Below are 18,625 nucleotides of genomic sequence, written 5' to 3'. Positions count from 1 at the left end.
CCTGCTAGAGCTGCCCCGGTCAACTGTATGTGCTGTTATTGTGAAGTGGAAACGTCTGGGAGCAACAATGGCTCAGCCGTGAAGTGGTAGGCAACACAAGCTCTCAGAACGGGACCGCAGAGTGCTGAAGCACGTAGCACGTAAAAATCGTCTGTCCTCGGTTGCAACACTCACTACCAAGTTCCAAACTGCCTCTGGAAGCATTGTCAGCACAATAACTGTTAGTCGGGAGCTTCATAAAATGCGTTTCCATGGACTAGCAGTTGCACACAAGCCTAAGATCACCATGTGCAATGCCAAGTGTCGACTGGAGTGGTGTACAGCTTGCCGCCGTTGGACTCTGGAGCAGTGGAAACACGTTCTCCGGAGTGATGAATCACGCTTCACCATCTGGCAGTCCGACGGATTAATCTGAGTTTGGCGGATGCCAGGAGAACGCTACAATGCATAGTGACAACTGTAAAGTTTGGTGGAGGAGGAATGAGTCTGGGGCTGTTTTTCATGGTTCGGGCTAGGCCCCTTAGTTCCAGTGAAGGGAAATCTTACCGCTACAGCATACAATGACATTCTAGACGATTCTTTGGCAACAGTTTGGGGAAGGCCCTTTCCTGTTTCAGCATGACAATGCCCCCGTGCACAAAGCGAGGTCCATACAGAAATGGTTTGTCGAGATCTGTGTCCTGACCTCAACCCCGTCAAAAACCTTTGGGATGAATTGGAACGCCGACTATGAGCCAGGCCTAATCGCCTAACATCAGTGCCGACCTCACTAATGCTCTTGTGGCTGAATGAAGCAAGTCCCCGCAGCAATGTTCCAACATCTAGTGGAAAGCCTTCCCAGAAGAGTGGAGGCTGTTATAGCAGCAAAGAGGGGACCAAATCCATATTAATGCCCATGATTTTGGAATGAGATATTCGACGAGCAGGTTTCCACATACTTTTGGTCATGTAGTGTATATGGCAATTAGAAATCAGAACTGGATGGTTTTCAGAGACAAAAAAATAAAATAAAAAAGATAAGTAAAATATACTGTGTCTGTAAAATGTATATAGTATGTATAAGCTGGAAGTAGAAGCCTAAGTATTGATGTCCATTTGTTTCCTCCAATTAGGGGAGGGGTGGTAGGGTTAGGGGAAAATAATAAAGAAGGAAAATATATTTCATAATAAAGATATATTTAAAATAATATATATTTACAAAAAATATATATGGGGGATTTGAAATCATGCAGACAATTACATTGATAGAAGCCACAATCTATCTCCAATATTAAAGCTGATCTACACCCTCCCCCCCCAATTATTAAAAATAATAATAATAATCTCTCCCACTTTGAGGCCAGCATAACAAGTGGAAGGGGGGAGGGGGGGGGGGCTATTCATTATTTAAAAAATCGAAACCCAGGGGTATCACAGAACAGAAAATAAAAACAGAGAGAGAGAGCAGGGGAGTTGGGCACGAGCACTTCCTTGCGCTAATTGGCTTCTGTTTTGATGAGACACTGAGAGGAGGATTGGTGGATGCCTCTTGAAATTGAATGAGGAGTTGAAAGAAAGAAAGAAAGAAAGAACCACTCAGAACCATGTAGCTTCCTCTGGGGGTGAATCTCATAGGCCAAAGGGTAAGGTGGTGTCCACTTTCTCAGCTGAACACTCCCCCAACCACCACTCTCAATTGAGGGACATTTGTCATGCTTTGGCTTGCAACCACTCTCCAACTGAGCGATGTGTGACATGCTCTGGCTGGTTTCCAGCTTGAGATCCATCCACCCCACTTAAACCTATAGCTACCTCCTACATCTATACCTTACTTCCCTTAACCAAACAGTCACCTCTGGGTTAATGCATTTTCTCTACATCCTGGGTTCAGCCATGTATGACAGTACAAGCAGTGTTGTTGCACTCAATGGAACTAACAAGGCCCTATAATTGCAGTAGGGCTACATCGTCATACCAACACCTTAATGGAACACACATCCCTCCTCAGAATGTAAGTGTGATGAAAATGTTAATGTTGGTGCTTTTCTATTCTATACTTTTCTATATTCTATTCATGTGCTGTTCTAATAACCAATTTCTGTGTTCATGCAAGTGACTGATCGGACGAATCCTCACTTATCAGTATCTGCAATTTGGCAGTACGCCCAGACCTTGTTTTGAGAGAGAAGAAGCCTTGTGAGATATTGGTCTGTCACATGTTATGAACCAGTATTGGTCGGTCACATGAATGAAACAAAACAGTAATGATTAATTAATTATGCTAGATCATGCAAATATAACTTGTCTGTGTATAGCTGTATATAAGAAAACTGCTGGGACTGCCCCAGGAGAGCTCCTGATTGACATTTGTACTATGGTGCATTGAGTTGGTTGGAACCTCTCCAGCGCGCTGACAATAAACGATGATTCATTTAAGATTGACTTTGAGTGTCCCTGTGTAAGAATTTCCACGACATAAGGTTGAGGTAAGGATCTGGAACTCAAAGCTTAGACTGATAAGTCTAGTCCCAATCCACTTCTATATCACTTAAGTATGTGTTATTGATCTCTTCCTCTGTTAAAAATGTTGACAACAACAAAAACACACTCGGAGCGACTCATAAAACTTCACAGCCACTGTCAAATGTACCACCAACTTTTGGGGAACCAATTTCAGGATTCAGAGATGCATCACACTCAGGGTGGTAAGAACACATACGAGACTCAACAGATGACTCTCTTCATTCAGAATTTGGTACACAGTATTTACAGGGGGTGACACTATTGTTGTGGTTAGAGATTCATGGGCAACTATTTGTGTTTGCAGTTGGCAATCCACTGGAAGGTACCCTCGTGTGAGACAAAATACTCAAACATTTGAGGAAATGTACAGTACAGCTAGAGCTACAGGTAATGTAATCATGCAATCTAATCCTGTTCGTCCCCATTGGCACCATAGTAAGGTAGAAGTCCAATAGAGACCTGAGACAAAAACGTGATTAAGACTCTTCTTGTTCGTCGGCAAACACGAAAGTGAATGTAGCATTGATTGCTACTGTCCAAGAGATCGCTTTTTGTGAGCTTTCAAGATTGTTCCAATTCGCTTTCTTTGTTTCTTAATTCATCAATCAAAGAATAAAAAACATTCATCTGTCACTGCTAATACAGTCTTGTCTATTTTCCTGTAATTCTATAACTAGGCTAACTCATCTGTCTTGTGGCAGTATTTCTCTGTGAATGTAACATACTACTGCACTCTCATCTCTGAAATAATGCTGCACCCCATATAAACAGTATTGATAAACTGATTGATATTTTTAACAAGTTATCGTAGGGGTATTCAGGGCCACATTGTGTGCTAGTTTTAATTTATCTTGGGTACTTAATATCTATCAATGGCATCCCCTTGTGCAAATATATACAATTAGCTCACTTTGGTGTTTATATACTGTATATTGTAACCCTATGGTCCTACTGTACATTAGGATTTGTCTCACGTTTCTGACACTTTAAGAGCTACTCTGTGTAACAGCCTTATGTAACCCAGAGCTTTGCAGCAGACATGCAGTAGAACACAGAGCAGGGAGATGATAACCACAGTAAATCTATGACCATGGATAAAACGGAACTACATGTAACTGAAACAAGATTTGTGTATGAGTCCAGAGAGACAGCACAGAGTTGGGCCAACTAAACCATCCGCTACTGTATTGTATGCATAGTTGAAACAGCAGGACAGTGTTGGACAAACATCAGTGGGAGACAGTGTACAGTCGTGGTCAAAACTTTTGAGAATAACACAAGTATTGGTCTTTACAAAGTTTGCTGCTTCAGTGTTTTTAGATATTTTTGTCAGATGTTACTATGGTATACTGAACTATATTTACAAGCTTTCCATAAGTGTCAAAGGCTTTTATTAACAATTACATTAAGTTTATGCAAAGAGTCAATATTTGCAGTGTTGACCCTTCTTTTTCAAGACCTCTGCAATCCGCCCTGGCATGCTGTCAATTAACTTCTGGGCCACATCCTGACTGATGGCAGCCCATTCTTGCATAATCAATGCTTGGAGTTTGTCAGAATTTGTGGGTTTTTGTTTGTCCACCCGCCTCTTGAGGACTGACTACAAGTTCTCAATGGGATTAAGGTCTGGGGAGTTTCCTGGCCATGGACCCAAAATGTCGATGTTTTGTTCCCTGAGCCACTTAGTTATCACTTTTGCCTTATGGCAAGGTGCTCCATCATGCTGGAAAAGGCATTGGTCGTCACCAAACTGTTCTTGGATGGTTGGGAGAAGTTGCTCTCTGAGGATGTGTTGGTACCATTCTTTATTTATGGCTGTGTTCTTAGGCAAAATTGTGAGTGAGCCCACTCCCTTGGCTGAGAAGCAACCCCACACATGAATGGTCTCAGGATGCTTTACTGTTAGCATGACACAGGACTGATGGTAGCGCTCACCTTGTCTTCTCCGGACAAGCTTTTTTCCGAATGCCCCAAACAATCGGAAAGGGGATTCATCAGAGAAAATGACTTTACACCAGTCCTCAGCAGTCCAAATCCCTGTACCTTTTGAAGAATATCAGTCTGTCCCTGAAGTTTTTCCTGGAGAGAAGTGGCTTCCTCGCTGCCATCCTCCAAAAGTCTCCGCCTCACTGTGCGTGCAGATGCACTCACACCTGCCTGCTGCCATTCCTGAGCAAGCTCTGCACTGGTGGTGCCCCGATCCTGCAGCTGAATCAACTTTAGGAGACGGTCCTGGCGCTTGCTGGACTTTCTTGGGCGCCCTGAGGCCTTCTTCACAACAATTGAACCTCTCTCCTTGAAGTTCTTGATGATCCGATAAATGGTTTATTTAGGTGCAATATTACTAGCAGCAATATCCTTGCCTGTGAAGCCCTTTTTGTGCAAAGCAATGATGACGGCATGTGTTTCCTTGCAGGTAACCATGGTTAACAGAGGAAGAACAATGATTTCAAGCACCACCCTCCTTTTAAAGCTTCCAGTTTGTTATTCTAACTCAATCAGCATGACAGAGTGATCTCCAGCCTTGTCCTCATCAACCCTCTCACCTGTGTTAACGAGAGAATCACTGACATGATGTCAGCTAGTCCTTTTGTGGCAGGGCTGAAATACAGTGGAAATGTTTTTTTTTAGATTAAGTTCATTTTCATGACAAAGAGGGACTTTGCAATTAATTACAATTCATTTGATCACTCTTCATAACATTCTGGAGTATATGCAAATTGCCATCATAAAAACTGAGGCAGCAGACTTTGTGAAAATTATTATTTGTGTCATTCTCAAAACTTTTGACCACGACTGTACACACGCACGCGCGCGCACAGACGCACACAAACACTCACACACACACACACACACACACACACACACACACACACACACACACACACACACACACACACACACACACACACACACACACACACACACACACACACACACACACACACACACACACACACACACACAGAGAGTTGGCTGCAGACAATGCAGTAGATCGACCAGAATTGGCAACAAAACCCACTACTTATTTTATTTGGCTTATTTTGTGATTCAAATGCATAATGTTACCCCCCCCATTAGTTACAATACAGGCACACAATACAGAAAGCAGAGGTGGTCTGGCTTTCACTCTAAGATTTACAGCCTAATAAACCAGGCAGCAGAAATGCCTCACAATTAGATATAATCGTTAGATCAAGCATCAATATTTCAGTGTTGTAGGCTAGACTCTCAGTATGCAAACTTTTGCCTCTAACACTGGAAGCAAGCCTATATATTCTCTATGGCAGTGGTCTTTTTTACAGAGGTCTTCAAAAGATGTATCATCTTTAAGTTGCATTAGTAATAGACCGTAAAACAAAGACTCTGGCAGCCAGTCTGTGATGTAAACCAATGTATCATAGCCCAAACAGAGAACTAAACTTTCATTTGGCTAGGCTGTTAAATTGGGAGGGAAATCAGGACAGTGTACAGCACTATCTGTGGTCAACAGTGCATAGTGACAATTCCTTTTACAGCAGCAAAAACAAGACCTAATTGAAATGGTTCTGTGAGACTGAACACAATGTACTCTACATAACGATTTGTTTTTTGTCATATACCCATTACTAATGGCAAACTCATTACTAATGGTGTACTTTAAAACCAACCTGTGAGAGACAGAGAGAGCGAGAAGCTACGATCCTCCTACTTGGAATATTATGCATCAGGGCCCACTGCATCACTAGACCACAAATTATACTGTGTATTACGACTTGCCCTCAGGGAGTGGGTCAGAAGGCTATGCAGATGTCCTTGGGGAGAGAGGGGGAGGCAGGGTATGACCACTAGCCTGCCACCTACAGGGGGACCTAACCTCAGTCCTAAGGGAGTGCTGGAAGGAATTACTAATCAACCTGTTGTCTCATTTAGGATTGTGCCTGTGTCCAGAGGCTATTCATGACTAATCAACCTGTTACTTCTCCCAAAACCACACTAATGTCTTGAGGCATACAGAGGGGAGCAAGGCATGACCAATCAACCTGCTGTGTCAGTGAAGACCACACCTGTGTGTGTGTGTGTCCTGTCCTAAGGGAAGGCATGACTAATCTACCTGCTGCTCAACTAAAGATGAAACCCATGTCCTGAAGGCAAGGCAGAGCAAGGCATGACGAATCAACCCACTGCTTTAAAGACCAAAGCTGTGTGTGTCCAGACTCCAGAGGGTAGGCATGACTAATCAAACTGCAACCTGACTACAAGCAGCAGCAGTGTTATGCAGTAGCCTTCTGTGTGATGCCCGGGGAGACCTGATGGCCATTCCTCACTTCCAACACCACAGCACACACACACAAAGTCAATTGTAAGATGGAGTTGGACATGGTATGGTATGGTGTTCAGATACTCTGAATTGGATCAGACCAACAAAAAATTATCATAGGGTTACACTAAACAGAATTCACACCAAACTTATGAAAGATGCATTTCATGTGTAAAATATGATCGAACTTTAGTTGATTCTCACATACTGTACTGTAAGTTACAGTGCAGCAGCAGCTGTGCAGCACAATGCAAGACAGCCAATAGCCAAGATTGCAACTGTTATATAGTTAAAGACTGCTGGTGCTGAATATTCATCCTGTAGTTTATATTCATAGCTCCTTCTGCTCGTGAGAGCTCAAAAGACAAACCCTCAACACACTGCTTTAAAACATCTCTAGTTATGACAACCCTTCACCGGTGTGTATGCAGTATACATAGCCAAAAAAAGGAATGATGTTGATCGATCCTACACATACAGTAAGCAATGATAGATCAGGTGTCAATGAAAGCTGAAGCTTTAAATTAAGGTTGTGGCTTGAGACTGGCCAAAGTGGCCATGCCTGACAGTTAATCTCAGGTCATAACCTGTCCATACTTATTGACAACACAATTTACGCCTTCAGCAGTCTCTATTGACGAGCTGTGTCAACACATAACTAAAGTTTCAAGTTTGAATGTGCACAAGTACAGTGAAATGCCTTTCTTGCAAGCTCCAAACCCAACAATGCAGTAATTAATATCAATGTAGCACTAAAAATAACATAAGGTAGAACAAAAACACACAATAAATATAAATAAGAAGAACGCTAGAAAGTAAGAAGCTATATACAGGGTCAGTTCCAATACCATATTTACAATGTGCAGGGATACTGGAGTGCTAGAGGTGGATATGTATAAGGGTAAGGTGACTAGGCATCAGGATATATGATAAACATATTTAACTAAACCCAGAGCCAACATGATGCCTCCTTCACCGTGACTAGTGTGGTGTAAATAAATACAGTATACAGTATAACGCCTTTAGCCAACTACTGAAGGTAAGGTGCAGCAGGGTGACAACAGTTGTACCTCTGCTGCATTTCCTCCAGCGGAGAAGTCTAAATGGCACAATGACATGATACATTTCCTCATGACACCTTGTGTGAAGTGTAGTCGGGTTGGGTCGTTCCACCTATTGTTAGAAATAGATAAGATTTGCATTCCTGCAACATTATTTTGTTGAAAAATAATTTGATCTCTGACAAATTAAGCGAATTAATTGCAGCCAAAGTGTCTATTTTAATTAATAAGCTCCATATAATATTCAATAAATGTAGTACCTCACATCAGATTTGGACAAAAAAAAATTCTAACAATGAGTTAGACATGAGGAATTCAGAGAAATGGTCAAAAGCCACCCACGGACCCCCCACATCCCACACCAATCCCACCCCTACAACAAGTACAGTTGAAGTCGGAAGTTTACATACGCTTAGGTTGGAGTAATTAAAACTCATTTTTCAACCACTCAACAAATTTATTGTTTACAAACTATAGTTTTGGCAAGTCGGTTAGGACATCTACTTTGTGCATGACACAAGTAATTTTCCAACAATTGTTTACAGACAGATTATTTAACGTATAATTCACTGTATCACAATTCCAGTGGGTCAGAAGTTTACATACAGCCTTTAAACAGCTTGGAAAATTCCAGAAAATGATGTCATGGCTTTAGAAGCTTCTGATAGGCTAATTGACATAATTTGAGTCAATTGGAGGTGTACCTGTGGATCTATTCCAAAGCCTACCTTCAAATTCAGTGCCTCTTTGCTTGACATCATGGGAAAATCAGAAGAAATCAGCCAAGACCTCAGAAAAAAAAATGTAGACATCCACAAGTCTGGTTCATCCTTGGGAGCAATTTCCAAATGCCTGAAGGTACCACGTTCATCTGTACAAACAATAGTATGCAAGTATAAACACCATGGGACCACGCAGCCGTCATACCGCTCAGGAAGGAGACACGTTCTGTCTCCTAGAGATGAACGTACTTTGTTGCGAAAAGTGCAAATCAATCCCAGAACAACAGCAAAGGACCTTGTGAAGATGCTGGAGGAAACAGGTACAAAATTATCTATATCCACAGTAAAATGAGTCCTATATCGACATAACCTGAAAGGCCGCTCAGCAAGGAAGAAGCCACTGCTCCAAAACCGCCATAAAAAAGCCTGACTACGGTTTGCAACTGCACATGGGGACAAAGATCATACTTTTTGGAGAAATGTCCTCTGGTCTGATGAAACAAAAATAGAACTGTTTGGCCATAATGACCATCCGAAGAACACCATCCCAACCGTGAAGCACGGGGGTGGCAGCATCATGCTGTGGGGGTGCTTTGCTGCAGGATGGACTGGTGCACTTCACAAAATAGATGGCATCATGAGGAAGGAAAGTTACGTGGATACATTGAAGCAAAATCTCAAGACATCAGTCAGGAAGTTAAAGCTTGGTCGCAAATGGGTCTTCCAAATGGACAATGACCCCAAGCATACTTCCAAAGTTGTGGCAAAATGGCTTAAGGACAACAAAGTCAAGGTATTGGAGTGGCCATCACAAAGCCCTGACCTCAAACCTATAGAAAATGTGTGGGCAGAACTGAAAAAGTGTGAGCGAGCAAGGAGGCCTACAAACCTGACTCAGTTACACCAGCTCTGTCAGGAGGAATAGGCCAAAATTCACCCAACTTATTGTGGGAAGCTTGTGGAAGGCTACCCGAAACGTTTGACCCAAGTTAAACAATTTAAAGGCAATGCTACCAAATACTAATTGAGTGTATGTAAACTTCTGACCCACTGGGAATGTGACTAAATAAATAAAAGCTGAAATAAATAATTCTCTCTCCTATTATTCGGACATTTCACATTCTTAAAATAAAGTGGTGATCCTAGCTGACCTAAGACAGGGAATTTGTACTAGGATTAAATGTCAGGAATTGTGAAAAACTGAGTTGAAATGTATTTGGCTAAGGTGTATGGAAACTTCAGACTTCAATTGTATATGGTATCAGTTCTTTATGTCTGACAAGTAGTAGGGGCTGTGGCTCGGAGTCTTGTTTCTTTATCCTATGTAATGTATTCTCAGTGAATTTAGTGAGGACAGACTGACCAGGCGAGAGTCTTTACTCAACTGGTTTAGCACAGCTTACTTACTATCCATTGGTCTGCAAGCCTTATTGAAAAGTGGGCTCATTTGCATCCCAATCTGCATCCCAATTTAGAAATGTGGGACACTCCAAAATAAATAGCAACATTTATGAAATGTTTTATGATATACAATTAGGGAACTTATCAAAAAAAATGTGGTCATTGATATGCATAGCCTACGCCCTTTTGAGGTTACAAAGTTAAACATAGCCCATAAATTCTCATCCATACATTTTAGTCAATTTAGATGATATGGTCATTGGTCACCTAAATCCAGCTCATTCATCTTCTTCAATACTTTGCTTTATCTTCCTTTTGGGTGTTCTAGACTTTCAGGCTATTCATTTTCAGAAGATTAAATACACTGTATAATTAACATTCCAGAGACTTCTGTTGCAACATTATTGCTGTGAGAAAAGACAACCACACAATTCCTAGTCCCACACGGCAAGGGAAGTCATATTTCCTAAAGTGAGAGGAATACATGTCCCACAGCCATCCTAACTGCCAGCCCAGTCTACTACACAGGTTATACGTGTATATGAGCAGAAGGTTGCTGGAGATCCCAGTCTCTGCTGTTCTGTGCTTACCCATACTGATCCCCATACTCTGTGGTGGGGTACAGATGCAGCACAACAGGCTCCTTCACCTGGCTCTCCATCACATCTCTGGGGGTAGGGATTCCTGAGCCCGGTAACTCGCCCTCCCCTTCTCCTCCTACCTCAGGTACAGGTTCCTCTGTCCGACTCAGAGGCTCCTGCTCCGTCACCTCCATCAGACGTCTCCGCAGGCAGACTCCTGGTCCTAAACACAGCTGCAGCAGCAGGCTGCCTGTCCCTGGACAACTGAGCCCGACTGCTGCCTCACGAATTTGGGCTGTAGTATCAGTATCCGGAAATCCGTTGTAAATATTTGAGCTGTGGAAGAGGCAGAATAGTGTCTCTCTCCCTCACTCACTGACTCTCTCTCCCTCTCCCTCTCCCATTCTCTCTCTCTCTCTCTCTCTCTCTCTCTCTCTCTCTCTCTCTCTCTCTCTCTCTCTCTCACTCAAACACTCAGGCAAACATTCCTCCACATGGGGAAACAAGGTTGAAGACTCATTAGTGAGTCCCAACTCCCAATTATTGCCGTGCGCTACCGCTTCCACCTAGAACAGTGTATTCATAGTGCGTCTCGGCATCCTGCGCGACAACAAATGTCGCAAAAAAGACTACCTGGTGCGCGACATGCGTTAAAAAAAATACGTGACATGCAACGATAAGCAAGCATAAAAAGCAGGTGTCACCGGAAGGCTCAGCGGTGACACAGGCTCAGAGGAGCGCCCATAGCGACTCACAGCCCCGCGGGAGGGATCACTCAGCTCGCTGTTGTAATGAGATGTGTGAAAACAGAAATTCACACCTCCAGAACATCACAGCTCTCCAGAAGAACTTCCGGTAAATTGTTAACAACACATCCATCATCAGTATGATAGAGGGTCAGTGTTGACATTGAATGATCTGATAATCATAATGCATTGGGATCAATTATCCATCTCCATCAGTCACTGAAATGTCATGGCATTTTGCTGGGTCTTTTTGTCTTGTGATCAACATTTAAAATAACTCGCCAATTCATGGTATGGTAAGCCTGCCCTACAAGATCGAAATGATGATGCAGTGCTGTGACTGGCCTACAGTTTTTCTCTTTATCTACTCCACAATTTCAAAATAAATGTTTTATTTATCGATTTTCGAATCAAGCCTATTCTCTAGCATAATAACACCAATAGAAAAATGTAATTATGATTGTCTGATTAATACTTTTCTATTAAGCCTAATATTAAATAAAGCCAGAGGATGAATTCGATTCCATTTGAAAGATATAACACACATTTAAACGATTTGAAAGTTCAAACGTCATACTGAAACTATTACTCCATCCAAAATTATCTTCACTCCATCAAAGAATGGCCAATCATTCTAAACAGAGGAACGTAGGCTATTAAATAACAACAGGTGTATAAGAACCACCTTGTCTAAGGCAGTCAGAAATAGGCTATTTCCAATGGGTACAGAGGAGTTCAAATGTTACTGAATATTATTCAAATGTTATCTTGAATTCCAGACTTACCTTTCAGGGGAGCAGTGGGTTGTTTTTGAAAGCGATTAATCAAATCCGTAGTCGATAGGATCCCCGAGTTAGACGCACTGGGATCCAGTTTAAATACCTCGCCTGAATGCTCATAAAGGATGGTCGCTTTTTATTGTTGAAATAAAATTTTCAATTTCAGCTACAATGTGGAACAATTTTTCCACCACAACAAAGGGATGCGTTGGTTGGTCGGTCGTCTTTCTATTGACAAGTCCATGCGTAGCTTACTGGGAACATTCACTGCCCCAGTTCCAGCCGGCGCAATCGAACAGTTTCACTTTAGGACCAGGTCCCATCAATTTTAACAGCCCCTATCAGTCCACACCATATCCATATGCTACATTGATATAGGTGCTCACTGCTCATAAAACGTTTCCTAAGTAACCCAAGCCGTTTGTTTCGTGTAACTGTCCTATAGCTGGAAGATTTATTGGTGCCAAACGCCTGGAGAGATTGACGATAGAGCCCTCAGCGGCGTTCAAGGCGCAGCTCCTACACAATCAATGTCTCAGGACGCGGTAGAGTTCGGTGTTTAACGGTTGTTTGCCCCGCCAATCCACCTTTCGGTGTCAATTCTAGGTTTTTCTACGGAAAAACAGTTCTCATCCTTGTGAAAACGGTTCAGTCATAATTTTTTCTTACACAGGCTGTTGTTAACCAATGTGCCGCCCGCGCTCAACAAGGACAGACTGACCATGCGAGAGTCATTACTCAACTGGTTTAGCACAGCCTACTTACTATCCGTTAGGTCTGCTCGCCTTATTGAAAAGTGGGCTCATTTGCATCCCAATCTGCATCCCAATTTAGAAATGTTGGACGCTCCAAAATAAATTGCAACAATTATGAAAATGTTTATGATATACCATTAGGGAACTTATCCATTATATTTTTGTCATTGATATGCATAGCCTACGGCCCTTTTGAGGTCACAAAGGGCTAACATAGCCCATCAATTCTCATCCATACATTTGAGTCAATGTAGATGATATGGTCATTGGTCACCTAAATCCAGCTCATTCATCTTCTTCAATACTTTGTTTAATCTTCCTTTTCGGTGTTCTAGACTTTCAGGCTATTCATTTTCAGAAGATTAAATGCACTGTATAATTAACATTCCATAGACTCCTGTTGCAACATTATAGCCTGCTTGAATAGAGACTGCTATAGATTTCACAGTCACCAACAGAATAATTGTAATCTTCCCCACTAAACTGAACCATATCTCCAGAAATTCTCTAGACAGTCACTACTCCCCTGTTAACAGGGGCGGACTGCGACCAAAAATTGGCCCTGGCATTTCTAACACACCAGACCATTATTTTCCTTTAGGCCCCCACACAGGCCAATATTTCTTGCCAGATAATGATAATTTTGCGCTAAAAATCCATATTAGACAGGCCCACTGGGCAAAAACTTGACCAGCCAGTCCGACCCTGCCAGTTAACATTACATTCCCTATGGCTCTATAGCTGAGTGTTCCCACTATCAGTAATAAGTTGGTTTCTATTCATATTTAATAAAAATATATCCCAGGGATTCGTGTAGCTTCATAATAAAGATTACATTACATTTGTGGCTAAATCCCATGTGTCTGAATTGGGAGAGAAAATGTGCTTATGTCATAATAAAAGTCAGTTTTGATTTGTAGCTTGTGAGGCCTGTAGTATAGAGGAAGCCAGCTTTAAGTTTGACATACTTATCACATTTTTCATTTCATGGTAACTTAGATGGTTAAATTAGAAAGCATTTCTATCCTCTTCAAGTTCCACAAAATGGTTCACTCCTGAGTGACTGAGAAAGACTCTTCATGAATCTGCTGTGGACATTGCAATGTTAGGCTACAGTGGGGTATTGTAAAACTCATTTTTAACACCCACACAGTTTTAGTATCCACACTCATTAGTTTCATGAACACCTTTACTTACAGTCTTTCATCACTGTAGGTGTTACAGAGACAATGTGGATCCAGACCAATGCGTCCATTGGTACTATCAGAAAGGAAGAGGAAGAGATTGTTCTAAATATTTTTTGTTGTTAGAAACAGAATAGATTAGCATTCCTGCAACATTATTTTGTTGAAATAGAATTGGAATCTATGAGAAATTGGCAATTTTATTTCATAGGATTAATATAATATTCAATAAATATAGTACCCAACATCAGATTTGGGACCAAACTTTTTTCTAACAATGAATTAGACATGAGGAATCCAAAGAAATGTTCAAAAGCCACCCACAGACCCCCCACACCCCACACCAATCCCACCCCAACAACGAGTATAAAGTGTCAGTTCTCTATGCCTGACAAGTAGTATGGAGCTGCGGCTTGGAGTATTTTTTCTTCATTCTATTTAATGTATTCTCAGTGAATTTTGTGATGTTTGTTTTCCCCTGTTTAGAGAAATTAGTCATTGAAGTTGTTAGGTTTATGTCCCATCCAACATCCTGATATTACCAGATTCTGACCACTTGACGGTTCTGTTCCTGCTATTAGGTGAAAAAAGTTTGAAGAAACGCTAAAACGTTTGCATTTGAAACAGTGGCCAGGTAAACTAAACACAAGCATGGGTTGCTGTCATACCTGGTCCATAGAGTGCTTACAGGGTAAGAAAACCAATATGTAATTTTGTAATTTGGGTGATTCTTATTAAAATTATGACCTAATAGCAGGAACAGCACCATCTAGTGGTCAGAACATGGTAATATCAGGAAGAAGGATGGGACATAAACCCAACAACTTCATGACTAATTTCTCTGAACATGAAAAAAAACATAACCAAATTCACTGAGAATGCATTACATGAAGAAACAATACTCCGAGCTGCAGCTCCATACTACTTGTCAAACATAGAGAACTGATACTATATATGAGTGTACAAAACATTAAAAACACCTTCCTAATATTGAGTTGCCCTCAGAACAGCCTCAATTAATCGTGGCATGAACTCTATAAGGTGTCGAAAGCGTTCCACAGGGACGTGATGACTCCAATGCATCCCACAGTTGTGTCAAGTTGGCTGAATGTCCTTTGGGTGGTGGACCATTCTTGATACACACAGGAAACTGTTGAGCCTGAAAAACCCAGATTGGGATGGGTGTGGGGGTGTCCATGGGTGGCTTTTTGAAAATATATTTGGATCCTCATGTCTTACTTATTGTTAGACAAAAAGTTTGGTCTAAATTGGATGTTAGGGTGAATATTATATGAATCCTATAAATTAAAATGGCCAATTTGGGTGCAATCAATTAACTTAATTTCTCAAAGATCAAATTATATTTCAACAAAGTAATGTTTCCGGAATGCTTATCTTATCTTTTTCTATCTACAGAAACAATTTCAGGACAATCTGAGATGGTGGGTGTCATGGATTGCTGAAATGACATGGATTGACCCCTGTGAGAGTAAGATAACAGAAGAGCAAGAAGACATAGGGAAAACAACAACAAGCAAAAACACAAATCCATTCAGTTGCTAAAAGCATGGCCGGATTACGGAACAGGCATGCTGGGCACGTGCCCTGGGGCCCCGACCTCCAGGGGGCCCCCAACAACAACCCCTGGAGGTTGGCTCCCTAAGATAGTATATTATGAACACGTCGGTTGGGGCCCTCTGGAGGTCGGGCCCTCCCAGATAGCATACGAACTCATCAGTTGAGGGCCCCCTGGAGGTCAGGGCCCCCCCAGATAGCATATGAACATGACATAAGCCATAGCAAAATGTGTAGAATTGCAGGAAATTTGCTTTAGAAATGCAACATTTCCTCTCAGCCTTATGGCAAAATGTATGGATTGAATAGCAGAAAAATGTGTTTTAAAACTGCCCATATTTCTGTCTGTATCTTACATCACAAAATGTGTAGAATTGCAAGAAATTAGCTTTAAATCAGAAAATTCTTCTCTCAGCCTCATGGCAAAATTTGGCAAAATGTGTAAAATACCAGATAGAATTGTGTATCCTTTCTGGCTGCTGTGTTGTCTGTGCTGTGGGAATATTTGCAGTAAGCAACTGAACCACTTGATTGCTCATTATTCAAGCAAATTAAGCATACACCAAAAGCTAATTAAGTATGCTGTTCAAGTACAGTGGAGATTTTGTTGCTTTTCAAGATTTTGTTAATTCACTCTTCATTATAACCTATTCCTCTCTCTTACACACACACACACACACACACACACACACACACACACACACACACACACACACACACACACACACACACACACACACACACACACACACACACACACACACACACACACACACACACACACACACACACACACACACACACACACACACACACACACACACACACGTGTAAATGAGAATCCCCCACACTTCTCACACCTTCCGTTAGCTCTCAGTTCAATCTCTCCACCAGCTGACTCAGAAGGCTCATCTCATGTGAGCTGAGTGTGTGTGTGTGTGTGTGTGTGTGTGTGCATAAGGTTTCTATCTACAGAAATAATTGCAGAACAATCTGAGATGGTGGGTGTCATGGCTTCCGGAAATGACGTAGTGACCCCTGTGTGTGCATAATAATAATTATATAATTTGGTAGGTGCTTATATATGTCCTGTTTCACATGTACAAGTGTGTATTATACGCATGTGTGAATTGGAAATATGTTTTTTGCATATCCCAACACCCCCTGAGACACCCTCGGAGAGTAGGGTCACAGCCATGGTCAGCCATTATCATGTCAAGGAGGCAGGATCTGGAGCCTATGGAAGCTATGGATTAGCAGACTTGAAATATCAAATCCGTCGCAAAACACCTGACAACAACTGAGGAGATGTGTTGGCATCTCTAAACCATCTCTGGAACAACATAGGATATTCCTGCCAATCCAACGGCACCATGAGACATTGGCCATTGGACACGGTGCCAGGCAGGCTGCATCATCAGTTCTGATGCCAACCCTGTTGAAATAGATCGTTCGACCAATCAGTGAAATCAAGGTTACCGGCGAAGACATTTCAATTGGGTTTAGTCATAGCATCAAGGCACAGAGTAAATGTATGGATTCTGAGGGGGAAGCTATAGTGTCAAGAGACAGAGTAAATGTATGAATTCTGTCCTGAGGAATCCTCCATACAGTTTAGGAGTCAAGAAAATGGTCCCCTTTAGGATTTACATTATTGTGGTGCAGATGTGAAGGTTGACTATAAACCGTGTTGACATGCTATGGGTGTTTTTAAAGTGAGGGAACATCCCTGTAGGCGTTTAGTGCATTACCACTCCCACTCTAATCAACCCGTGTCTGGGCGTTTGGAGATAGGCCTCCTGTCCCTCAAAAGCTCCCAACACCCCAGGGACTTCCAACACAGACACATTCATCAATATTTGTGCCATGTTCCATGCACTGATATAATAGCCTACCTCAATTTTCGCTCAGTGGAAGAAAGTCAAAAACATTTTATTTTAAGTTTATGCCAGGTTAATGTAGGCATTATTGGGAGCTCATGTGTGCTGCACTGTTTATCTTTGCAGGATTACTATATTGAGGGTACAGCATCAAAATATCAGGCGCTGCTCATGGTCAATATAACCATGGCTAGATAGGGCTGATGGTTCTGATAGCTATCTAATAGCTAAAATGGAGAGCACATAAGTGGATTATTTTACTTTTATAGTGGCAACATTTTTACACCCATGGTTACAGTTATAGCCTCAAATATCCACCATACCTAAAATTACTGAAGTGTCTAAAAATACCTGCATTTCTGAGGTGTGTGTTAGTTTCAGTGACTGAAAAATAGGAACATTATTTCCATTAGCTGGGCAGAGGGAGGTAACTGAGTGGAAATGTAAAAGTTGCCCTATTTCAACCACCAGGTGACAGAAAGACAGGACCTACTTGATATGGGACAGTGCTTACTACGACACAGCCCAGTGACCATGGCTTTTGCACAGCTAGAGATGCTTCTGAGATGAGAGTTTGAGGTAAGGAGAAGGCAAAATGGCATACAATGCAACCCCCTCCAGCACCTAGTTATAAAATCCGGAAACATGCTGAGGGAGCTATCAGTGTTCTGTATTCACCTAATGCTTTTCCTTCACAATGATTTCACTCCGAAATGAACAAAGCAATTGTAAAAAAAAATAATAATAATGTATCAAAACATTTGTCAAAAAGAAAGATGAAAACATCTCAACAGTCTCTCTTATCTCTATTATCTCAACAGATCAAAGGAGCCGTGATGTTGACAATTGACACATTTTGCTAGAGCAGTATCTTACGTCACACCATTATCATCAATTAGCTTGGTTTTATGACCAGAACCTAGCTGTTGCTGCAACAGCTGATGACCCACCTGACTGCATTGCACTTTAACCCAACCCAATTAGCCAACAGATGAGACAACTAGGTAAAATAGAAGTACATCCAATAATACATTCAGGCTGAATTGTTAGATTAACAACTTGGTGCACCAAGTGGAAAGAATGCGGTGTTCTGTACAGCTCACAGCGGTTGTATTGGTGATGACAACAAAAACATCTCA

The 18,625-nt window shown here is 41.7% G+C and overlaps 1 protein-coding gene across 2 annotated transcripts in view; it reads right to left on the bottom strand.

Annotated features, from left to right (window-relative positions):
- LOC121567929 (calcium-binding protein 8-like) overlaps nucleotides 1-12,817 on the bottom strand; it is a 99,335-nt gene extending 86,518 nt beyond the window's left edge. The window contains exon 1 of one of the 2 annotated variants that reach the window (XM_041878318.1): nucleotides 12,099-12,817. Coding sequence is in view for 1 of the 2 variants with exons in the window: in XM_041878317.1 (XP_041734251.1) it covers nucleotides 10,577-10,761 (185 nt within the window). In the remaining variant the exon portion in view is untranslated. Of the gene's footprint in view, nucleotides 1-10,576; nucleotides 10,947-12,098 lie in introns of those variants that run through there. The other variant, XM_041878317.1, reaches the window with a different exon arrangement.
- Between the last annotated feature and the right edge of the window lie 5,808 nt (nucleotides 12,818-18,625).

This window comes from Coregonus clupeaformis, chromosome 6 (assembly GCF_020615455.1).
Source record: "Coregonus clupeaformis isolate EN_2021a chromosome 6, ASM2061545v1, whole genome shotgun sequence".
Taxonomy (NCBI): Eukaryota; Metazoa; Chordata; class Actinopteri; order Salmoniformes; family Salmonidae; genus Coregonus; species Coregonus clupeaformis.
This window is presented reverse-complemented; position numbering and strand designations above follow the sequence as displayed.